The sequence below is a fragment of the Apis florea genome, unplaced genomic scaffold, assembly GCF_048593485.1.
Source record: "Apis florea isolate Af1SG1 unplaced genomic scaffold, ASM4859348v1 contig_3158_pilon, whole genome shotgun sequence".
Taxonomy (NCBI): Eukaryota; Metazoa; Arthropoda; class Insecta; order Hymenoptera; family Apidae; genus Apis; species Apis florea.
The window spans coordinates 3881011-3906498 of record NW_028256713.1 but is presented as its reverse complement, the minus strand read 5'-3'; the positions used below and the strand labels follow the sequence as shown (position 1 = coordinate 3906498).

The following is a 25488-nucleotide window of genomic DNA, read 5'->3' as shown; positions in this document are numbered from 1 at the left end:
TTTAGAAGGGCTCCAGACAGACGAACCCTCCAGGCAACAGCCCTCTGTCCCCTCCCCCTCACCGACGACCGTCCCATCGCCATAGCAACCCCTTGGATCCAGCAACCAGCCTAACCAACCGATTTGCCCACCCTCTCAGTCCTGTTCGTTGTTCGAACATTTACATCAAACACGCCGTTTCTTTTTTATTCTCTCTCTCTCTCTCTCTCTCTTTTTTTTTACGTACGCACTCAAAATCAGGCAATCCTTTGTCTCCCCGTTGTGTGATACAATCCCGTGTGTACGGAGAGTGGAGGGTGGAGTGCCTTTGCATCGGCGATTTCAATTTACCTTCCATTTTTGCGATTGGGTTGGATGTTACGGATCGTTGCGTACCACCACGCAACCTTGTAATTGCAAAGTTTCCGTTTCGAAGGAACCGCGTCGGATCAATTGCGAAGAAGGTTCAGACACTCACGTTGCGTTGCCTCGTATCAGAGGCAATCGCATCGATTTCGTGAATCGTTGTTCCGAGAAACCACTTTTCCTTTAAACGAAGCGAAGCGCCAAAGGATTTGGATTTCACCTCTCACCGAATGCACATTCGTACATAAATTAATTATTTTTTGGACAGACACGAATCTCCAATTTTCAACTTCGTATTAAATTTCGATTTCCAAAAAAATTTTAATTCTATCAATTTTAGTACCATTTGGTTGCTTGTTATTTCTTCTTCTTTTTTATCAGTTTGCGAGGGGAGTAAAAGTTGGTCGTAGAGGATGGCTGTTTCGTAGACACAGCCTTAATCCGAGCATAAAATCGCATGGCCGGGATAAAAGATTCTCTCTCTATTCGAAGGGGCCGATTACGATAGAAATCGTCGTTTCAACGGAACAAGGCATGCCGTTTTCGCAACGTGAATACGTCGCGCGATAGTTCAGCGAGCCGAATGATGACCGCAATTTTCGAAATTGCCGCCACTTTTTTTCGCCGTATCCACCGCCTCAATCGCCTACGTCACGGACCCGTTCTTTTCTTCGACCTTCTTAAAACGACCAACCACCGTCGGCATTCCGCCAGTAGCCGCCAGTATCGTAATTCGTGACAATAGCCAAGACAAATAAGACACGAGAGTTTTCAAAAAACAATTTATCGTTCGTTCGAGCAAAAGAAAAGAAAAATCTTGATCCAAGAAAAATGTTCACCTTCGTAAGAAGAATAATTTTCCCATTATTATTAAACGCGTTTGCAGTTTCATTCCTCGCCCAGGATGCAAAAACTACGGTGTTTCCGCTCCCCGGAAATGGCTCCGTTCTCGAATCATCAGCCAGAGTGGAAACTGCGCTTCAACCGGATATGACGCGTTCTTCCGAGCTTCTCGCGCATCCCTCCACCGCACCTGTCAATAATTTTCTCCTCGGTAACGTTTCGCGCGTCCTTTGACACGCGATTGTGTCGAGCCCAAGCGTAAGATAAAAGTTAGACAATGCGAATGCGATTTTCAGCCCCCCAAAGGCCTTACATTCATCTGAGGAGCGACAACGTGCCGGCTTACGTGTACGATCATCCGCATTTCGGATATCCGGTGGCGCACTCGATCGATTATCCGGTTGGACCGTCCTCCAAGCAGCTTATGATAGTCAGTTTCATCGGTTTGTTGTTGCTGTTCGCCGTTATTCAGAACACGATCGTGAACGTGAAACGAAGAGAGCTTCTCACGGATGTGCTCTCGGCGAGGAAGAAGAGAGAGCTTTACGCTTCGTACAACTTTGACTCCGTGGTAAGATTTTTCTCTCTCGTCTCTCTCTTAAAGTGACTTATACAAATGCTTGAGCTTTTAAGTCGACCTCCACTTCCTTCGTAGAATCGGGGATAAATTATTTTTTCTCAATAAGTACGATGTTCGTACGTTCATTTGTTATAGATGAAATTTTAAAAGGTTAAATTCCTCGTTAAAGAACACTATTCTATATATTTTTCATAACGGTTGAAGAAGCGAGTTCCAGGACTTGAAAGTTTTAAGGGTAATTACAGTTCTCTTTTCGGCTCGCAGACACCGGAACAGGAAGAGGTGCTCGACGAGGACGCGAGGGTGAGATGCATACAGAGGACCGTTTGCCTGGAGAATCGAAAGCTCTTGAAGGCGTTCGGCGCGACCGGCAAGATACTGGCCAAGTACTTGACGTGAGTTCACTACGCCCCCCTCCGTTATATTGCTTCGCGGCCAGTTCTCCAGCCGAGACAATGGCGCAGAAATTTAATATTCCAAGTGTCGTCGGCCGCGAAAGACACGGAATCTGGACCGAGATAACTCGCTCCTATTTCTCCAAATGCCATTTGCACGCGCCACAGGAATATTAAACGCGCTCCTCGTACGCGACACGGGGGAGGAGGGGCACGTGTAGTTTCAGAGCAACGAGATGCTGAGGTCGTGCGCGTTTGCTTTCAGACGAGGCGTGGAGAAATCTCTCGAGTCGTCCTCCGGATGGTTCCGTTTGGTCCGGGACGCGGGCGAGGCTGGGATTCGTGGCGAGGACTGCGAGGTGCTTTACAGGGGTTGCGACGAGCGAGTTCCTTCGAAGGATGCATCGCGATAGATCGATAAGACGATGATAACACGTTTCATCCATTTACCCAGATTTGGAATATTTTTTTTTGCTATTGTTTTTAGTAGAGATTAAATTATCAAATTGGCGGAAGAAGAGATTCGTATCCTATTTCGATTAATGAAGAGTTAGTTTTAGTTAAAATAAAATTGACAAATTATATTTAAATTGTTTTCGCGTGCACGAATCTAATGATAGATGTGTATTTTTTTGTATTTAAAAAAAAAAAGAAAAAAGAGGGACAAGGAGAAAAAAGGTTGGATCGATCGATCGGACGAATAAAAAAGCGGGCGGTATTAATGACTTTTAATTTTAATTACAATATGCTGTGTTGTGTTTTTTTTTTTTGTTCTTTATCTGCTACAAACATCGACATCTAGCCTGAACTATTTTAGATAGCAGTCCGCTCTCTATACACGCTCCATTTATACTCACTCCCTCTCTCTTTCTCTCCAATCTCGTTCTCTCTCGTCGTCGGAATTATAAAAAAATATCAAATCACGAACAGAATGGAGACAAACCGCCGCACCTACTGCACCACCCTTTTGTTTGCTACTTTTTGTCCTCTCGTTTCACGTCAATATATATCTCGCTTCGCGTTTGCTTCGTTCGTTATTTCTCTCTCTTTCTGTTTACCACCTCCCCCTTCCTTTCGATCTATCTATCTATCTTGCCACGATCCTCTTGTATCCAGCCTCGCGTCACAACTAATTATACAAGTAACGCTATACCATTATTATCGTTTATATAACATTAAGGCATTACATATTTATAAATTCTTCGTGTTCACTCGCCACTATACAGCAATACCACGTTAAACTCGTAAACTTATGCTTAAATAGACGTGAGATCGCTCGTTGCAATAGTCCAGGCTTCAAAGGGGGAAAAAAAAAAACACAAGAGAAAAAGAACATTGTGTGTGAAACAAGCTTCTTCAGCAAACCGGGCCGGAAGTGGTCTCGATACACGCTGTCCTTTTCTTAAAACTTAAAAAAATAATCCACTTCCTCGGGAGGATATTTTCGTCTCTGTATTTTTTTTCTTCTTCTTCTCCTTTTTCGAATAATCTACCACTAGTTTAGTTCTTTCTCGACGACGAAGAAATTCAGTTTTTAAATTTTATCCAACTTGATCGCGTTAAATTCATTTTTTTGTTTCTCTCTCTCTCTCTTTTGCCGCGCAAACAAACAAAAAGAATTGGGAAAAGAACGAATATTCGGTTCGAAGACCATCCGGTGCCAGATGCAATGCGCTCGCATTCTTTGTTCCGGCTTTTCCTTCTTTCCTTCCATTCTCGCACAACCCTTTTGTTTGCCCGCTTCTTTCACACTGAACGCACACACGCACATCGTATACACACACACACATACACACACAATATCTCTTCTTTTCTCTCTCTCTCTCTCGACTATCACTTTGCACGCACGCAGCTTAAAAGTCCAGCTAATTATCGTATCGACAATAAATTAGACACATTTGTCGAGGCAACGTAGTTTTGCACAGGCAGGCGGCAGGCAGTTCACAAAAAAATATCTCGAAATATCCATATTTTTTTTTCATTTTTGTTTTCGCAACTCTATTTCCATTTCTTGGTTTTCGAACACATTTCCTTCGACGGCAAAAGTTGACAATTGGCCGCTCTCTTCTGGCGATCGATCGATCGATCGAGGTATCGGCTTTTTTCTTCTTCTTCTTTTTTTTTTTCTTTCTCTATATAATGAAAATTACGTAAACTAATCTTCCTGTCCGTTCCTGATTCGCATATTTCTATAATTCGATAAAATAACTAACAACGGAAGTCGTAGACATGAATCAAACGGATAAAGTTTTTAAAATACAGTTAAAAATATAAAACAGTTGACTCGATTGTGTCATCGGATCGATCGATCCTCGTGTCGAACTGTGGATAAAACAATATCGACCAATGTGTTCCGAATATAAAACAAATATAACATTGTTATCAAAATCGAAAGCAGAAATGTGTTCACCCGGGGAAGGGTATCGTTCAACAACATCGTACAAACAACAGAACTTAAAAAAAAAAAAAAAAAAAAAAAAAAAAAAAAAAAAAATTATGCAGGTTTCAACGTAAAGTCATTATATCTTCAAAAAAAAGAAAAGAAAGAAGAAAACAATGCAACAAGATAATCTAAATTAAAAATTGACAGAAAATGAAATAAAATAAAAAAAAAAAAAAAGAAGAAAAAGAAAACCAAAAAAGCAAAATCACGAACGTAATGTTGGAAGACACGTAAAATACGCTATATATATGTATAAAAAAGAGGACAAAACGCGTTGGAACGGAACACGAATACGCGGCGGTATAAAAACACGTTTCTTTACTTTTTACTTGCTTTATTCGCAGTAATCCATCATCTTTTGTCCAATCGTTAATGCGATTTAAATAATAGGAAGTCTTCATGGGCGCGTTCCGGAAGTGTCGTCGCTCGGATCCGAAAGGAAAGTAAGAAAAAGAAGTAAAAAGAAAAAAAAAAAAAAAGGAAGAAAAAGAACGACAAGCCACGAAGAGAACGTGCCCAATCTTTCTCTCTCAATCCAACACTGTCGATCGATCGATCGCGTTTAATTAGATCGTTTCTCCTACCGTACAAAAACTGAATTCACAATTATGCCGACTAACACGATATAATTGATTAATCAATTAAACTATATCGAGCCGATACAATAATAATAATAATAATAATAATAATAATAATAATATATTAATATTAATCATTAATTAATAATATATACAACATTCTAAACGCTATATCTTTTTCTTGTTCTGTCTCATATGCTTGGAACGTGACACGCGCACGAAGAAAAAACGAAAAAGAAAAAAAAAATCAATCGCTTGTTTTTTTTTTTTTTTTTATATAGAAAATAATATAGGTACAACACGACGGTAGCAAGATGGAGGAGAGTGTGATTCGCACGGAAAAAAGATAATGTCTTCTCGACGCTCGCGCGCGCGCGTGTGTGCGTGCGTGTGAATCTCACTTCCTTTTTCCTCTTTCTCTCTCACACTGCACTATCGTCGGTGATATTTCTCTCATTCTCTTTCTTTCTCTCGTTTTTCGAAACGCGCGTTTTTCCAAAGACGAGTGTCCAACACTCGCATTTTTTTAAATCTTTCCTATATACGTGTTTTTTTTTTTTTTTTTTTATACCTTATACAATTTCTTTTTCTTTTTACTCGCTATTTATGTGCTCTGTTTACTTCCACTTGGTTTCACGCATACAAGATAATACATGCACGCGACGTCCGCGTCGCGCTCGAGAGAGAACCGTTCTCTACTTTATATTATTATTATTTTAGTTTTATTTTCTTCTTTCTTTCTTTCTTTCTTTCTTTCTTTCTTTTTTTTTTTTTTCTTACAAACGAGGCAGAGGTTTCGACGAACGGCGTATAACCACGACGAAGACGTCGAGTCACTTATGATCGCGGTAAATCCCTTTTTTCACCGCCACGCGATACCAACACGCGACACACACGTTGCCCGAAATATACATGGCTACAAGTTTCAAAACATTCGCGACGAGCATTGATGCGCGAAGGAAGCACGTTGCAGCGCGCATTATCGCTCGACCAATCAACACGTGCGAAGAACTTTTTCGTTTCGCTCGTTCGTACAATCACCCTTTTCTCCTTTTTATTTCCATCCGTTTAGGTAGATCCTCCTCCATCCTTTCCTCCTTTCTTCTCTTTCCTTTGCCACGAATCTTTAATTTGTTCCTTTTCTCTTCTCGCCGATTTGTTCTCCCTTGGCCGAAGGTTCCGAGGCCTCGACCGAGAGGAGAAACGAGTGAAGGTGAACATTGCTCTAACAGCGAGTTTGGGTGTGCGTATTGAGGACCGCAAGATCACGAAGCAGTGGTTGCCGATTGCGAGATCGTGCGTGTCTTTGAGAACGGCTTTTAAATCGATGGAAATTGATGAAATAAATGGTAAGAAACGTGGCCACGATGTAAAACTTATATGTATATATATATATATATATAAGAAAAAAAAAAAGAAAAGGACAGTTTTCTTTTCCGTTTCATAAAGAGATGCAACCGTATGTCTGGCCAGACAAACTGGAAGACGTTATGTTATTTTTTTTCTTTTTTTTTTTTTTTTTTGTAAAAGACGAGCTCTGCAAGAAAACTCGCTTTTCTGTTTAGAGAGAATGAACAACGATGCGTGGTATCAAGCAAAACGTTTACTTTCGTCTCTCGAAAGTTGGGAAAAAAAAAAAGAATCAAAGAAAGAGATACTCTCGTGAATTAAATGGAAAATAAAAATGGTGAGCTGTTTTCATTGACAATTTTTCCTCTTTCGCGTTATTCGCATGCGAATAGAATTCTGTATACTTTTTTCTTCTTTCTTTTTCTCGCATTCGGTTCGTCCTTACGGTCTTGGATACAATGACTACCCACAATACATTCATTGTCGTACCGATAGATATTATTATAATTATACCCTATGTACAAATCGACATCGCCGATAAACGGCACATTATCATTAAACTTAAGCGACAAACGTAAGATTAAAGAGTTACTAGGGACCAGTCATAATTTGTCATGCTAATAGTATAGGTAGCAACACGCCCGATATAATTGTTTTATCTATCATTATTATCCCATTCATCACTATCATCATCATTATCGTGACCATATTTCTAGATCGTCGCTATGATTTTTCTTTCTTTCTTTTTTTTTTTTTTTCAGCGTTATAATACACTCATTAACACTCTCGCACGCCGTTGTCTCAGGCAGCTCTTTTTCTCTCCTCGAGACAGTTTTAATTCGTGTTTGGAATCTAATCGGCCGTAATATGCGCATGTTCTTTCGCTCATTTTAAAAGTTTAACTACGATACAATTAATCTTCATCGTTTTCTTCTTGTTTTTTGTTTTTCTCTTCTTTATATCACTTCAATCAACTTAATCGAGGTAATTATAATTTCTGTCTCTCTCTCCCATTTTTCCCGAATATTTTTGTCCAAATAATCGTGTACGCCATAAATTTCAACACCTTCTTTCTTCTTACCCATTTTAACGTTCCGCTAAAATATCATTTAGAGATAATTTCTAGCTGCGATACGTATGCTTTTCTCTCGGGGCTTTTTCTAACTAAACGATAAACAAAATAAAACAAAATACGAAAAATCGGAGGCGTGTTACTTATTAAATCATATATATATATATATATTTTATTTATATATATTTATATATGTATATCTTAAAGTTCTCTTTCGTTCCCTTTCGTGTCCATCCACGAATCATACATACCACTATATTTCATTAGACCTAGCATGCTTAGAAAATACTTGAAAAATGAGTCTATTGGAAGGTGGCTGTTCGATCGGCTGGCTTTTTTCACTGTACACACATTTTTCTTTTTTTTTTTTTTTTTTTTTGACAGTTCATAACAATTGTTTCCGCAACGTACGGTTAAGAAATCTTCTTTTCGAAGTTTCGACGAATTTCTCCTCTTCGTTTAAATCGCGAAGAAATTTATTTCCGCTCCGTTGTCTCCTCGTTTCTTATTCGCGCATTATTGTGGCTGGACTAGAACAAGCCCGCTACCCACTGTTGATTGAATAATCGAAACGTTATCCGTTATCAGCCTTCAAACTCGATTAAGTGTAACGTTTTACTGGCCAACTACATGAAGAGCTGTTTTCCTTCTTTCCGATCACTTCTTGTCGATCACTCTTCTCTATCTCTATCCGAGCCACGTGCGTGTATTCTCGTCCGTATAATCTGGTCCTCTATTTCTTACAGCTTGTATCTTCTTCGTCACACGCAGAACGTTCTAATAACGCGATAACTTAAAAAAATTACTAGAAAAAAAAAAAAAAGAGGAAACTAAATAAGAAAAAAAAAAAAAAGATAAAAAGATAACAGCGCCGAGCGATGTGCACGAAATGCTTATCGAAATGCATCGTGCGCCATTTTTTTTTTTTCTATTAATTATCATTATTAACAATTGATAAAGACTTCGTCACGATTTTAATCGCATAGACGTTAACACAAGACAACAATATCACCTAAATAATTCGCTAGTCCCGATACGATTCGCGTATGCGTCCCGTATGTTCGTGCCATTTTATTTAGAAAAAAATTCTTTTCTTTTTTCTTTCATTTTACAGCGTACACATCTTGATTTTATTCGGGAACGACAACGACGATAACGATCAGGTTAACAACGACAATGACAACGAGAATGATGAACATATGAGAATGACGACGAATAATCATGCCAGCGATGATGGTGAGGATGATGAAGACGATGACGACGACGACGACGACGACGACGATGATGAAGAAGACGACGTCGACGTCGACGACGACGACGAAGACGACGATGACGACGACGACGACGACGACGACGACGACGAAGACGACGACAACGTACGCGACCACGAAGATCGTGCTCGTCTCGACTTATCCTGACATGGATAGAAACACCATGGATCGTAGAAGCGGCTTATGGGCTGGTGTGCTCGGTGGCATGCGACGGGGTAGCGGGCGTTCCCCTGTGCGTCGTGGTGGCAACGATTCAATAGCGCGGTGGTGTTCACAGTCGTAATCGTGGTTGTAGTATTTACGGAGCTAGCACTCGGTAGTTACCTCCTGTCACGATACAGGAGATAAGTCTTCACCGCTAACGGCAGGCTCAACGCATTCACTTTCTCTTCTATCTTCTCCTTGCCGATTCGTTTCCGGATCACTCTTCGACAGAGGTCCATCAAAGGCAGAGGTTCGGCTAAAATAAGATACATACTTTGTTACTACAGTTCTGACATCACTATACTATCGTAGTCGTATTAATTAGTAGTTAGATTCTAGAGACTACTTACGATCGAGTCCACCGATATATTTCATCGTGATCTCACAGTGTCCCCAAACAGCGGATACAATGGGATGAAGTTTCTTGCCTTTCAGGCCTTTAAACGCGACGCCAAGATATTGGCCGTCAACGACAAACGCTAACGTGCCTTCATCCATGTCCAAGACCACTGGAAAAATAAATAAAGATATATTTTCCTTCGTTCAAGTGCATATAAAACATTGAGACATCGAGTATTACATTTTTAATACCGCGGAGGAGAATAATTACCTAGGAATTTGTCAGGAACAATGAACGTTTCATCGGACTTGAGAAGAGCCGGATAAGTGATACCGGTATTGTTCTTCGAGTCGTGGAGGAGTTTGTTCCTACCGAGATCCCAACCCCAGCTTTGCTCATTGTTGCCCACCAAACTCTGATAACCGACACTGTGAAGGGGTGCTTCTGCCGTCGCAACGCCCACCACGGCGTGCGTGCCTCTTTGCCTCGTGCTCCAGAACAGCTCCCAGACGTGCATTCCTTTCGTGTACCCTACCCTCCCTCTTATGCAATCTGTGCTTTGGGCCACGGGATGCCGGTGAAATGTCAACTTGTCATCATCCTGAAACGGATCGTTGATAAAATTGATTTAAAATTTTTCAAAGTTTTAACAACGTTTCATCGCGTAATTAATATAATTTTGCAATGTTCACATCGGATATTTCTTTCTTTCTTCTTTTTTATTAATTTGCCAAAGATTAAAGACAGAGAGAGTCAGATTACGTACCTTAACGAATATGTTGAGACTACGATCGTTGGCGTTCCAGCTATGATGAATTTGTGTTTCCCGCGAAGCGGGTGGCATGTCGAGAAGGACATCGAGCCGTGGCGGCCTCGCGAAGTGTTGCGCCAGCTCTCTTGGTACCACTGGTTTGTAAGCTACGACGCCGCCACCGCCGACGCCGACTCCACCGACAGCTCCTGCTGTAGCCTCGCGTGTCACGCTTTTAACCCCTCCTGCAATAGGCAAAAATCCATCCAATTACCAACCATCCTCCTTACACGCCAATAACGTTTCTGTCCAAGATGTAAAAGACTTTTGTTCTCTTGATTCTTCTACAATATAAAAATTTCGAATTTTCAGAGAGAGAGAGAGAGAGAGTGAGTGGTAAGATTATCCATCATCCCTGTCCTACGCACGAAATGAAGCACGAATCAAAATGTTATCTCTTTTCATTTCCCTTCCCTCACCCGGACAGAGATTTCTCACTTTCGAGCGGCGAGTTCTGTTTCCTAGAACGCCTACCTTTACGGACAACTGACACGCTTGCTCGGTTGAATATATCGCGCGAAAATGAAAGCGTGGACGAAATTTCATCCGCCAGGAATTTCCACCGGCGGTCGTTATAAATAATTCAGATCGCGATCCGTGGGATTCTCTCGGATGCGGTTCATCCACCAGCATGAGGAGGAGGAGGAGGAGGAGGAGGTGGAGAGATATACCTGGGTAGATTTGTCGAGGAAGAGAGAGAGAGAGAGAGAGAGAGTGGAAGAAAAATAACGAAGGGTTCTCCCCCCTCCCTCCGGCGGGCGCAGCAGCAGGCCTTCGTTCAAGGTTTTCGAAAGTTCGCCATCTCGTTCTCCCTCGATTCGGCCGGGCCTCGAGAGACCGATATCCTTGGATGCCGGTTTATTTGCTCTGGCAGCTGTTCCCCCTAGCGCGAGCGCCGTTCGAGGGTCCTGGAACGAGGAGGGTTCTGGAAAGGAGCTCGAGGATTTCAAAGGGTATGCTATCTCGTTCCCTCCAACAACCGAAAAACCGAGGGGTACACTACTAATAGAAAGGCCGTTTCACGGGCCTTGTGTGTATCCATCCGGTCCAAGTCGACCTTTCGACTCCGCTTCCCTCCCTCTCCTCCTCCTCCTCCTCCTCTTCGAGAACGCGTTCGTGGCTTCTTTTCTTTTTTCTTTTTTTTTTTCACGCCGTTATCCCTCTCAGACATCGAGACACCCTGGACCCGGCTGGCTACCGCCGCGTTTTTTCTCCCCTCTCGAGCCCGGCAACCCTCCTCGTGACGCGATGGGCAGTATACGCAGCAGCACACTTGCCTCGTAAATTTCACGGGTGCAGCTGAGCTGCGAATTGGCTGCGGTCGAGGGCGACAAATTTCTCGAAAAGACAAGGGGGAGAGGGAGGTGGGGAGGAGGATCGTTGCACGATCACGGCGGCATCGAGACACGGGAAGCGAATCTGCGGAAGCGGGCAAATGGCCAGTGTAAATCATGACGGGAGAGGGAGGACGCATACGTGGAAACGGGAAGTTATGGATCGATAGGAATTGATTTCACGTGACGACAAACGTGATTCTGAAAAGGCTGGTTTCCTTTTTTTATTTAATGGCAATCGAGGGATGTAATTGGCTAATTAGCGAGTTAATTGTTCCAATTGTTGCTGCTCGACTCGCTGTTTAATAATAGAGGTTTTGTTGGTAAGCTCTCTCGAACGGATGCAAGTTGGGGATAGAGAAGAAGGGAGATATTTGGATATATATATGTTACGGAGGAACGAGTTCGATCGTCTCGAAGTTAATTTTCAACGAGAGATAAGTTTAAATCGAGTTCGGGGGGTTTTTTTTCCCTTTCTTTCTTTTCTGTCCGTTAAAAATTGACGAAACGAATCGGTATCGGTAAAACTCTCGTCTTCCAAGTTTGATATTTTATACACGGTGGTTAATCGGAGGATAGAATCGAGGTCTGAAGGACCTGTTCGAGCTTCTACCTGAGGCAGGTAGGTAAAATCGAGAGCGGTCAGAGGCCTTGACCCTGGGCGAAGCTCGAACGCGAGGTGAATCAACCTCTCGACCGTGTATCGCAAATTGGTCGCGTTACAATCTACGAATAAATCCGCTCAACTATCGTTATCAATATTTTACCAACTCATCTCCTCCATCTTCCTTCCGACTAATTCAAAAAATTCAATTCATACGAATGTTAAAATTCTTTGAAACACTCGATATGAATAATAATCCAGCGCTTATTGGAAATGGATGCAAATTACAAAAGAATGTATCGTTCGTTAAACCGGAATCGCATAATTTGTTCGTCAAGCGCGTTCAAATCGCGTATTATCGAGGATATAAATATTCTTCTTAGAAGAACCAAGATTCCGCAATTTATTTCGCATACAAAACGAAATCGTGGAAAATTAATTTTTCCAAAAAAAAAAAAAAAAAAGAAAGAAAGAAAAACACGTTTGCAATAAAATCCGAAATTCTACTATTCATTTTCATTATTTCCAATCGGCAACGAGCACATCCTACGCTTCGTCCTACGATCCTCGTTCTCCGACACATCTCTGAAACCGGTCCCACGTTCCCTCGGCCCGCTGTACTACTACTTCGCCCCCTAAACCTTTCCTCCAACTAAAAACCTCTCGCCCTAAAATATCGTCTCGTACGTCCCACATGGCTCGTACCACACACACACACTCTCTCTATCGACGGACTCGATCCATTAGGGGAATAGTGCGGCTTCTAACCTGAAATCTTTTGGCCCATGTTTAAGGCCCGATAGGGGGACCGATGGTGGTGCCGGTGTTGAAGACGGTGTTCGAGGCACTGCTTTCCAAGGGGTAGCTTGTGCCTGAGGTGCCAGGCGACGCCAGTGATGGTGGTGGCGTCCGCCGTGGTGGTCGTGGTGACGTGGTCGTGATTACGATGATGGTGGTGATGGTGGTGATGGTAGCGGTGGTGGTAACGGCTGATCGTCGGTGGCGTAGCGGGTATCGCACCACCGTCTATTCCTCCGTTCCGACCTCCGCCTCCTCCTCCTCCTCCTCCGACGCCGCCTCCGCCGCCGCCCCTGCCGGGGCTACCGCCCCCGCCGCCCCCGCGGCCGCTGCCTCCGTTACCTAGACCGCCTCCGGTACCAGTCGCGCCGTTCCCGCGGCCACCGCCCCCGCTCACGCAACGATTCGCTTTGTACCTGAAACACCAGCCAACGCAACCTGGTTAGTTACTTTTTCCATTCTTCGACTCGGGCTAAAGGTGAGGAAAGGAAAAAGGGGGGGCGCGTTCGAATCGATTTCTCTCAACGGGGGATGATGCGTGTCTTCTTTTTTTTTTTTTTAGAAAGAAATTCCGTTTAAATTATCTAATTGCGATGAATATCGATCGAAGGCATATTAATCCGCGTCGAGTTTACTTCGAATTCCTTCGAAAGGAAGACGATTCGATAATAAATTTGCATTACAATTTTACAAATTTTCTTCTGCCGAGAAAGACAAAAAAAATTTGGGAAGACTTTCGTTGTTCGAGGGATTATTACTGGAAATCAAGATCGTATCCCGTTCGACAGGCCGAATATCTCCGGGGCCCTGGCTCGAACGGTTAAAATTCCTATCCGTAGCGGTAATATTTATTGCCACCGCGGCCACGTCGGTATAATATCTTCATAAATTCGTTGCGTATCGTGTTCACGGTCGTTCGGTTTCTGTACCTTCGTCGCCACGTTTGATATCGCGCATAAATTTGCGCCGCGGAAACGGGAGACACCGGTGGCGAAGCGCAGAAAACGCCCCTCCCCAGTTTATGCACAAGCTTGTATCTTGTCTCGTACGTTTTCCACGGCGCGACGGCCGACAATATCGCGGCAACAAACACGGCCAATCGATTATCACGCAACGGGGCTTCCACAGCTTGCGGATTTTCGTGTCACCGCGGCCTACCGGTTTTACGCAACCGGCGGGGAGGGGAGGAAATTTTAAGCCCGAAGGGGGGGGAAAGGAAAAAAGTCACGTTCATGCTCCCCCCCCCCTCCCCCCACCCGATATCGATCGATCGAATTCGCAACTCTTTCCACGCCTTTCTTTCAACTCGCGCTCTGGTTGTCCGATGTAATTGCGTTGAAATCGTGTTTCGAGAATACACGTGGCCGTGAAACGAATATACGCGATAAAAAGCGGTTCCTTGGACGATTAAAACTCGTCGATATCAATCGTCTCGATAATCGTTCGAAAGAAAAAGAAGAGCGATAAAAACGGGGGCGAGGGGGAAGAAAAATTCCCGGCGAATACTTTTTTCGAGAGGAATTTCGAGAAATCTACGCGGTCGATAACGACGAGGATTGATTACAGCGAGGGAGGAACAGCAGAAGAGAATCGGTTTTCGAAGCGATTTTTCCCCATACGAGCGAGGATATAATCTTGGAACGAGGAAAAAACGCGAGGAATTTAAAAAGAAAAAGAAAACGCGAAAGTGAAAATAATACCGATAGCAACAACACCCGTGCCGGAAAGCTGGATACTCGAAAACTGTTGCGCACACTTCTTGGAATAAAGTCCGTGACGCGAGTTCCATATACCGAGATAGGAAGTTCCTTATGACGCGTGTCCACGTCGCCGCCCGCGTGAATCGAGCGTTTCGATTCGTTTTGGGGCGACCGATGATTCGAATTGAGTTTCGGTTTAGGAGGAAATAACGTGGATCACGAGCGAGTCTCGTAAACGAGATTAAAGGTTAGCTTATCGATTCATCATCGTGATCAACGATTGGAATGAAACGGCTTAGGAGAAGGGGCGTGTACAAGCTCACTTCGATTCGACCTCGAATCGACGACATCGGGCATTCTCGAGTTCGAACCTGATCGACCAGTCGTCGTGTATTTCAGCGCAACGATAGCTGCTGGCGTCGTGCCTTTTCTTTCGACAGTTCACCAGTTGCATGCTTCACCAGAAGCGATCAGACGTGAGAAACAAGCGACGAGCTTGTACGGGGAGCTCGATTCAGGGAACTAGGGGAAGACAAAACACGGTTACGACGAGGTCGTTCCAATTTTTCCTCCCTTTCTTCCTTTCGTGTCACGTAACAAAGGTGTACACGCGCACCTTCCGGCCACCCACATCGGTATCCGATTGATTCCGTTTCTCCAGAGATTATTATTTCTCCCGACAGAAAATCCGCTCCAAGATTTCGATTCGCCAACCACCAACGATCCAATCTTGTGAATTTTTTAAGTTTACGATTTTCTCCGGTTAAATTAATCAATGCGATTAAGAAATTATACATTTTCGAACTGCGGACGAAAATTCTCTGTAACTTTTATGAATGCAATCCTTTGGAAAATTTTTCATACATTCTTCTCGAGGAACAGGCAGCAAAATCCCACCAACGGTTGCGCTCACAGTCTGCCTGCTAATGCGCTTCCGCATTACGCGGAGAGTTCGAAAGTCAAGTTGGAAAAATAAATAACGTAACGTGAGCGCCGTATATTTTCTTTGATTACGAAACGTTCAGCCGCGATTAATAATCATCCAAAGTTCTCGACAACGGGATCCGTTTCGAAGGAGGAACTTTGCTCTCTCTCTCTCCAACGACGATGAGAACGACGAACGCCAGTCTCGTTGTCGGAGAACGATCCAGGGGCCCCGAACGTTCCCCTTCGTCGCCTATTCCGGTTAATTCCGAACGATATTACGGGTGTCCGGAGAAAGTAAGCGAGTAATCGGGCAGCGTGCAGTAAGCAACGTTGCGTCATCATCGTCCATCGGGCCGGTTTAAAGCGTACGCTTCGTCACGCTCGCTCGAAGCGAGCTGGGCTACTTTTACCAAGCCTCGTGAAAACTGACTAACTACTTGCTGCGGAATCGAGCGGATCAAAATCATCGATAATTGTGAATGAGAGTCTGAGAATTCTGATTCTCTCTCTCTCTTCTCTCCCGAATTTTACGTAAAGTAATTTAAAATTTCGCTTGATAAATCGAATCGATTCTGGAAAAAAGAAAAAAAAAGAACATACACAGCCTGCACAGATATACAAATTCGTAATGTATTGTCGATTTCGAATTTCACGGCAGCACAGTTTAAAATAAAAATTTGATCAAACATTTACACGTGAATCGTTGTGCTCGCAGAATCGTTGTTGAATCCGAGTTAAAAAGCAAACAATTCGTAAAAATCGTGAAACCGTACGGAAAATCGAATTTTCCATACAGGCAAACTTCGATTTCATCGAATCATGGCGCGAGAGAGAGAGAGAGAGAGAGAGAGAGAGCGGATGATTCGCAGGGAATGATATTTTCTTTTTTTTTCCCGGAGCGCGAGTGCATGCACCGAATGGCATTCGATTTTTAAGAGGGAAGAGACGACGAGAGAGCATCGGTCGGTGAGGCAGACCTGGAGGCGGCCGACCGGCGGCGGTATTGATCCGCGGGGGATCACCTTTGCCCCACCTCGACACGGGTCCAACCCCCAAATCCACTACCATTCCCCTCTCCCTCAACCTCTCTAGACCCCTCTAACATCGACGACTACCATCGAGAGGGGTGGGAAGGGAGAGGAGGGCGAGCCACCCCTCGGCTGCAAAATAGACCGACAAAAATATTCGGGGAAAAATCCGTCGCGCCGATCCCTTCAGTTTTGCGTCTCCAAGCTTGAAATGAAACACGTTTCACCTGTTTTCACCGGATTAACGAGTTTGCCTCGAACAAGTGTTCTTTAGAGTTTCGAAAAAAAACCTGCTGCTTGTAGAAAATTGCCAAAAAAAAAAAAAAAAAAAAAAAAAGAATAAAGGAAACAAATAGAGAGAGATCCGTGCAAAAAAAAAAAAAAAGTACGGACGAATGTCTCGACAAGTGGTAATCGAGGATGAGAGCGACGGCTCGTTCACGCTAGACGGTTGATTAAAACACTTTATCGATGATATCCACAACTTTCAATCACCTACGCTGGCAATTGATCGATCAAGTGGTCATCGAGAGATCTTGATCTCTCTTGAGCGACAAAAGAATAATTCTAACGGGGATAAATTTCGAGGTCGAGGAATTTACGGTCGAGGATCCGACGCTTCGCGTCGAGCGTCACGCGACCAGCGTTAAAGAAAGAAGATAATAAGAACGTAATTTAAGGGGGTGCAAAGATGCGAGGTCGTTTTCAGCGAGCTTTCCAGGATAAGGAATCGGCGTGGAAACGGTATTATCGGTCGGATCGATCAAACACAGGAAAGAGAAGAGGCTAACACTAACACGGGTGGTCGCGCACGCCACGGCACTGCCAGCCATCGACGAGAGCCGGTTGCCAACCGGTACTACGTTGAGCGCCGGCCAACAGATGTCAATTGCGCTCAATGATAGCGAAACGACGATGCGTTACGCGTCGTTATTCCCGGCTGATGTGTCGAGAGCCTCGCGACAATGTGTCCAATCTCTGTATTCGTTCTCGGCAAGATGATGGATAAACATCGTCTTCCTGTGCGATAAGAATTTTTAAAATATTTCGTGAGAATCGATTAATTGTGATCGAGAAAATATCGCGATATATATAAATTTTCGAAGATGACGGACAAACGACGTAGCTCTAAATTTTAACGTTTTGGAAACGTTGTGGCATTTGGCCAATTTGTTGAAAATCTCGTGCGCAATTTTGACAGACGAATACGATGAAATACAGATGAAAGAAAGACTTCTTTGTGTACAGGATGACGCAGCTTTGAAATTTTGCGACAGTTGGTCGATCGTAACAATTGATGATAAATATATATTTTCTTTTTCCTCGCAACGCGATAGATGCACAGGTAGAGGCGTATCGCGGTTACTTAGAATGTTTCATTATCGCGATTAGTTTTACACGGAAAGATGACGAGGATTTGTTTGAATAGGTCAATTTAGTAATGGACTTCAGGGATGCTAATAATTCTCTTAATCGACCCTTATTTAAAACCGGTCGAATTTAATCGGTCAAAATTCTCCTTCCAACCGATTTGCAACCGATCCTAAATAATTGAAGCGACTTTTCATCATCAACAACCGACAAAATTCTACTTTTCTCCCCCACTTTACGTAGTCCGTGTAGAAATTCAGAAATTGGAAGAAAAGGAAAGACGCGTTCGAGGACAAATTATTTGCATGAGAAAAGGGGAGGAAAGGGGAGGATTCGCGAAGCGACTCGGAGAGAAAGGAGTTGTATAGGAACGGGTGTTTCGCGCGTGGTCGCTACTTAGTGGTCGGCTTAGAAGAACAGCTGACAGGCTAGAAGGCTGGCCAGGGCAAACACCTGTTCACCAGCTGCCTCGACAAAACCCTTCGCGAGAATCCTTCGTCCCTTCGTTCGTTAGTTCGTTGGCAGGACGTTTTTCCATCGCGGAACTTGTTTCCGCGGAAAACGGCCTTCTTTTTGCGACAACGACCTTTTAAGGATCTGGAACCACCACACCCTCTCCCCCTCGCAAGTGGCGTGGAAACAATGCCTCTCCATCTGCTTCATCCACACCGACTCGTTGCATTAAGATCGAGACGGTTATCGCTTTATTCCGATCTGCGTGTGCACGCTCCCTCCCCCTATCCACGAACGAAAGGGCTGACGCAACTTCTCTTCTACCTCCTTTTGTCAGATGTGTATGTACGTGTGTAGAAAGAGGACTTAGGAGAATTAGGGAATATATTTGACCGTTCGAGGCTGCTATTGTTCACGGAGCAGGATTGTGAGAATCGAAGAGGCGGATTAGCATTATGGTAGGAGAGGAAATAGAAAGAGTGGGACGCGAGACGTGCTCAAACGCTGTTTTCTTTTCTTTTATCCGAAAATATATATTCGTTCGTTGTTGTCGTTGGCTTCGATGAAATGGCTGTATCTGGATCGTTTTCGAAAAATGACGATTCAGAGAAAAGAATCATATTTAATAAACGAGAAGAATTACGAAAAGCTGCGAAACGAGGAAAGGAATGCACGTTTGGTGAAATTAAATTTGCATAAATTTCCATAACGCGTCAACAGTACACTTAAAGCGCTCGAACGAGCTCGCGCGTTGCTCTCTCGATCGAATCGACGTCACAGCCATCGTTTATAAAAATGGCAAATATCAAGGATTAGTGATCGATCGATTCCGTAATAAAACAAATCGAATATTACGGGCGAAATCTTTCTAAAATCCCCACACGAATCCTCTTCCCTTTTGAAAAGTTTCCTCAAACCACACTTCTCATACGTAGTTTACGTCAGCGAGTCAAAGTAGTTGCAGACGTTCCTAATCGGACACATCCGATTACTTCTCGAACACCATACCCAACTTCTCGATTTCCCACGGCGCAAACACACGTTTCAAGATTACCACTCGAGGACGAATCTAACCGGCGCACAAAGCGAGGCGGCGAGATCTCGTTGGGCAGCCCCAACGGCTCGGATTCGATTCGATTTCGATTCATTTGCGAGGGCCACGCCCCAACTCCCCGCGAGACAATGGACCCGATCTTCGCGGCTTGATCGAAGTCAAATATCAGGCCGGTTGTTAGAGACTCTCTCTTTCTCTCGCGCCTCGTTCTTTTTAACCGAGGCGGAGGCTTCGTCGAGATCGTTCTCCTCGAGTCACACTCAGGGGGTCCTTTTCTTTTCTTTTCTTTTTCTTTTTCGACTCGTTTCAATTATCCAGCCACCTCTTTTGTCTCCGCCGTCGCGACCGACTTCGTGCGTTTTCTCCACGTCGATCCATCAAGGGAGGAAGAAACACGAATTCTCGCAGAGGAACACGTCGTTTCTTCACGATTTAAGGCTACCATCGACACAGTTGGCCTAGTCGTCTCGTGCTTTTTGTTAGCCTTCCTTTTCATGGGATTCATGAGACAAGGACAGATATATATATATATGTATAAGATCCCTTACGTGTAGATTATTCGAGCTAACTTTAACCGCGGTAGAACAGAATATATTAAAAATTGAGTGGATTCGATTCTCTTCCATTACAGAAATTCTACATTCATTCGTTCATTTCCAAATTTATATCGCGAGGATAAGTAACGCGACATCTTCGATTCGATTTATAGGAGGTGGATAAGGAGCAAGCACAGTCTCGTTGTATTCTTTTCGAGAATTTCATTTTTAGCCCCTTCTTCTGAGTCAGAGAATCAACGCTCGAGTTTCAAGCGCCGACCTCCTCCTCGAGCCGGCTTAAATCGGCGCGATTTTACGCGCTCTCTCGAGAAAGTGAGATCATCGCCGACGCGACGCGTTGGAGACGCATTTAAGGACGGGTTACGCGGGTCAACCTCTCTTGTCGCGCATCGAGCGCACGTGCACGGAGGAACGACGAGTTGATGCAGCGGCGATCGGACTGCAGACCTTTTCCAAAGATATTTTTAAGCTTTGTCGCGAAGGAGAAGAAGATCTCTTCCACCAAAATCGCCGCCTTATTTCTCTCTCTTTCGTTTTCGCGCATTTTCACTTCGTCCCTCTCGTCGCGGCCGAGACTTTATCACTCGAAATTTGAATAAACGAAAGAGGACGATCCCTATTTCAGGAATAATGAATAAAAAAAAGAACAGAGTGAGAGAGAATCGCATTTACACGGGCAAAACTCGCGGGTAAAAACGAGTCTAGCTGCGTGATAAACAGGAAAGAGATGACTTATCTCTGTACTTATCTTTCTCGAACGATTTTCGAATCGAGATTGTTGGAATAATTATTTTCTTTTTTCTTTGATACACGAAGCGAAATGGAGATCTGCTACCGTGCTGGTTGCAGAGGTTGGAAGCAACGATCGGCCGATGGAATTCCGAGAACGAGGGAAGATGAGACACGAGCGTTCCTTTTTCTTTTTTTTTTTTTTTACACGTGTCGTTTATTCAATCGCGCGCAAATAAGGCGCAATCTCTTCAAAGAATCATCGAGTCGTCCAAGCATCTCCGCGCGAATTACGTAATGGGGTCGAATTGTGCGCGTGTGCATGGAATAAACACAATAGGGGAAAAAGTCAATCGGCTTCGAATCGTCGAGCAAAGCGAAAAACACGATTTTTTTGTTTTTTTTTTTTTTTTTTTTCCGTAAAGAAGAAGCGGAGAAGAAGAAGGGCGGGAAAAAATGTCGGTTTCGTTGTTGAACATCATAAAACGCTTAAGTTCGTACATGGAAAACCGAGAAAAGTGACTACGCTCTTAATTAACATAAATTAAAATCTAAGCTATTCGAGAGAAAAGGTAGAGAAGGAGAGGAGAGAAAAAAAAACGTCGTCTTCGTCGTTCAACGTCGTCGTTAAACACTTAAAATTGCACGGAAAAGTGAGAAAAATTACTCACGTTTGTGCTGCTCCTAATTATCATAAACTTAAACTTAAATAATGTTATTTTTAAATAGAAAAGATGGAGAAGGGAAGGACGACGTCGTTGAAATGTGGAAACCAAGTCGAGAAGATTTTTCTTTTCTTTTCTTTTCTTTTTTTCTTTTTCTTTTTCTTCCAAGTATCGCGCCGTGGATTATCGAACGAGCGGAGAGGCTCGTTCAGAAATTTTCTCGACGACGACGACGACGACGACGACGACGAGTATGCACGCACTTTGCTTTTTCAGGGAGGGACTGGTTCTCGAGGATGACGTCCTTGATGGAGGATATTCGCGTGAAACTTTTCTCGTTCCAGATGGCTCTTTTTCTCGTCGATCGGCTCGAAAATTAAATCCAACGTGGTAGGAATAAATGGAGACATCTCTCGCCTGGCAACGAGTAATTGATCAACGATCGTGATTGGGACGATGATGGATCTCACCGGTGAAAACGATGATTGTCGAAGAAAATATTCAAAAAAGGCGATTGTTAAATATTTATGGAAATTCTTCGCAAGTTTACAAGCGAGAGAAGAAGGCAAAGATTAAATCTCTTTCAGCAGTGTCAATGACAAATCAGTTTTCCACGTTCCTTCGTTTAAGATATCTGCCAGAGAACCTGATTCGTCGTTGCGTAACATCGAACGGTTCTTTCAATGGATTTCTTTAAACACGCAAACTCGCAAAGCGACTCGACTCGACAGCGAAAGAATTAAAAGAATGATCATCTTTGGCCACTTAAACACGAACAATAAACTTCTTATAAAGCCGTCTCGTATTAACATTGGATATTGCCACTTGTAGTAACGGATTTCACATTTTTCATTTTACCCTTTTTCACAATTCATTACGGCACCAATCTTCATTATAATATAAATAGAGAGAGAGAGAGAGAGAGAGAGAGAGAGAGAGAGAGAGAGAGAGAGAGAGAGAGAGAGAGAGAGAGAGAGAGAGAGAGAGAGAGAGAGAGAGAGAGAACAAATTTATAGATAAGGAAATTTTTTCGGATATAATTTTTCCTTTCGCCCTTCTATTTCTTGTCTAAATAGCCATAGAAATTCTCGAACATCGTATAATTTTCCCAACGATGTCCTTTCTCCTTCCGATTTCTTTCGTTATTCCCAATTTTCAATTCCAATAGTTGAACTTTCTTGCACTTTTATGCCTCGATGTATACCACGCATTATCCAAATGCGTCGCATTTCAAACTTTTTCGCAATTGTTATTCAAACAAACAGGAGAGTTCTTCTGCACGCAATCGTCTAAAAAGACCACGCGATTATCGCGCAGCAATATCGACGCAGCGTTCTCTTCAACCCCGATCCCTCGTTTTCCGATAATTCGTTTAAAAAAAACTGGTCGAAAAACTATTTCTACTCCCCCCCCTCCCCTCGAGGAGGCCGAAATTACCATATACTCGTGGCTGAGCACGGGAACAAGAATCCAATAGCGGCGTTGTTCGCGACCGGTTTCCACCGTTGAAACGGAAGGCAAAGTTCACGGCAAGAAACTTATCCTTCGCTTAGGCAACGTTCTTTTCTGGCCGAGAACTGTGACGGCGTTCCCGTCGTAACGAGGCAGGATCACGCGACGCGGCAGCTAATCGTCTACTGGCTGGTGGAACGATACGTAAGCCGTTTTCAGGACACGTGAAACGTTGGTAAGGAACAGAACAAACAGGGTTTCGGCGGCTCCTATCGCGGAAGTAGGAAAAGAAATCGAGGATAAATTGCTCCTGTTACGTGCGTTCCACGTTTTTTCCTTCCGTTGGAATTCCACAACCCTTCGTGGACACTGGTGCAACAACCACGCTATTCGAGCGACGTCCACTTTTTTTTTTTTTTTTTTTCTATTCCAATGGAATTACCGATTTTTAATGAATAGTAAGACGATGGGTTGTTTAATAAAACGCGATATTAGTTTTAGGGAAATGATGCTTTTGATAAATTGGGAAATCGGAATATAATCGTGTGGCAAGGATCTCTTTTGGATGGAAATATGCGAAGAAAGAAAGAAAGAAAGAAAGAAAGAAAGAATTAAAATTGTAATGCGAACGAAGTAGAAAGCGTAGAAATGCATTCGATAAAGAACACATTTTATTTGACGCGCGCATAAGAAAGAAAAATCGAAGAAGAAGAAGAAGAAGAAAAAAAGAAATATTTTCTTAAAATTGATTGTACCGTTTATAAATACAAGTGAAACGTGTTAAAAGTCACGTAACTCTGAATAACACGTTAAAAAATAACGTGTAAAAAGGAGAGCCAAATATATTACGTTCCGAAAAATTGTTTCCGAAAGAAATAATTGCATAACAATCTGCGTCTTTTTTGTCTCGCTCGAGAGGAGAGACACGTAATTTCGCGTAATTTCATCCGTGTTCGGGCACATCCCCTACAATCGTATCGATACATTTATCCCAATCTGATCGCGCATTCGTACACGATGTATAATCGATCGTGCCACCCAAAAAGCAATCCTTTCCTTCCCGACAAAATTCAATCTCTCCGCATTCCTTCCCTCTCTCCCTCTCTCTCTCTCTCTCTCCACCTCTTCCTCGGAAAGAAAGCGAGCGAGGTGAAAGGCTCTCGCTTTTCAACAAGCCGGGGCAGGCAATCGTTATCGCCCCTTATCTTTACAAAAGGCAACCTCGTATCAAACGAGGCGAGCCGTTTATCTCCGTTTGGCGCCCGCCGCCCGTTTCATCTTGGGGAGCAACAAGCATCGGGGCTGGCTTGGTTCAACGACCCGATTTCTGTGATCTTGCGTGGCCTTGGAAGACAGGCCGGATGTTGCGAGACCGGGGCTGCAGCGGCGGCACGCCTCTCGTGGGAGAGGGAGAGAAGAGAAGCCGTGGAACGAGTCACGAGCGAGCGCCTATGAGAGGAGGTTCGAGGTCGCGCGTATCCCTGGGTCACCTCTCTGCTGCGCGCCACTCGTTTCGTATTTAGACCGGTAATTTTTGGATCAGTTGCTCCCAAACCGTCCCCCGCCGATTGGCCGAGAGTGGAAAACGCGAGTCAAACTTGGAATCGCAGGAAATGATGAATCTCACTGTGGATCTAACGTTACAAGGTAATTTCCATGGAGGATTAATTGTCATTTCTCTGCCTTCTCTGACTTTTTTTTTTTTTTTTTTTTTTCAGAAGTATCTTAGTATATCGGAGTATTTAAACAGATTTCTAGGATACAATCGTGGTGTCGATACGAGTGAGATATCAAGTCTTTCTAATTATTCAGAATTAGCGCAGAGATTTAAACAGATTTCTTCAGGACAATCGAAATATTCTTCGCGGTGTGATGAAAGTTTCCAAGCAGATATACTTCATCGAGATATACTTCAAATAATCATTGGATGATGAAAGTTTCTTCGAGTTTCTTATTCGAGATTTAACCAGATTTTTTAGGATATCGCGAGTCCAATATCATTTGGAGAGATGAACGAGAGAGTTTTGTGGAGAGGATCCAGGGTTATTTCGAATTGTGTGGAGATTTAAGGAGATGGGAAGAGGGGCTGAAGAGGTAGTCGCGACCAAGTACGACGGGGTTAGGAGGGGTGCGCGTGTGCACACGCGAAGAAAAGCGAAGGGGCACGGGCAGACAATGAACAATCGTACATTGTTACGAGTTATAGCATTGTTACTCCACCATGGCCGGGCCCCGTGTTCACATAATTAGGCTGTAAACGTTTCGAGACAATCACCATTGTTTTCTCTCTCTCTGCCTCCGTGGATTAAGGTGCCTGCGCCACCCCCACTACGCGCGATAATCATGTCGAGATGGCTCGCTTAGATCGAGGTGATCGTACGTTATAGAACGAGTCCAAATTTATTTCCAAATTCCTTCCCCTTTCTTCTCTCCTTTTTTCCTTTTTAAAGAACGTTATTGTTAAGAAACAGTGCGGAATCTTGTTGAAGTTTCTTCGAACATCTCGCATATTTTATTTTTCTTGAAAAGTAATTGTTATTTAAACATTACTTTTTATTCCTTCGTAAAAGTGTAATCTTTAAAT

The 25488-nt window shown here is 43.5% G+C and overlaps 2 protein-coding genes across 9 annotated transcripts in view; one reads left to right on the top strand and one right to left on the bottom strand.

The window, feature by feature from the left end:
• The first annotated feature begins 1176 nt into the window (after window positions 1–1176).
• On the top strand, window positions 1177–2611 carry LOC100863593 (uncharacterized). The gene is made up of 4 exons (XM_003698571.4): window positions 1177–1399; window positions 1485–1759; window positions 2033–2163; window positions 2429–2611. Exons 1-4 carry the CDS (start codon window positions 1177–1179, stop codon window positions 2574–2576), a joined length of 777 nt encoding a protein of 258 aa, XP_003698619.3. The 3' UTR covers window positions 2577–2611.
• A 268-nt stretch (window positions 2612–2879) lies between these two features.
• The window catches only part of LOC100863710 (protein gustavus), a 201751-nt gene continuing 179142 nt past the window's right edge, over window positions 2880–25488 (bottom strand). For all 8 annotated transcript variants that reach the window (XM_086909448.1, XM_086909447.1, XM_086909444.1 and 5 more), the window contains 5 exons: window positions 12939–13384; window positions 10188–10417; window positions 9692–10022; window positions 9432–9590; window positions 2880–9337 (listed from right to left, as the gene is read on the bottom strand). In XM_086909448.1, coding sequence (XP_086765574.1) covers window positions 9198–9337; window positions 9432–9590; window positions 9692–10022; window positions 10188–10417; window positions 12939–12957 — 879 coding nt within the window. In that variant the 5' untranslated portion in view covers window positions 12958–13384 and the 3' untranslated portion in view covers window positions 2880–9197. The remainder of the gene's footprint in view (window positions 9338–9431; window positions 9591–9691; window positions 10023–10187; window positions 10418–12938; window positions 13385–25488) is intronic.

Coding starts and splice junctions, on each gene's coding strand:
- LOC100863593 (XM_003698571.4), top strand. CDS start 1,177: ATGTTCACCTTCGTAAGAAGAATAATTTTCCCATTATTATTAAACGCG. Junction 1,400..1,484: donor TGTCAATAATTTTCTCCTCG/GTAACGTTTCGC, acceptor TGCGATTTTCAG/CCCCCCAAAGGCCTTACATT. Junction 2,164..2,428: donor ATACTGGCCAAGTACTTGAC/GTGAGTTCACTA, acceptor GTTTGCTTTCAG/ACGAGGCGTGGAGAAATCTC.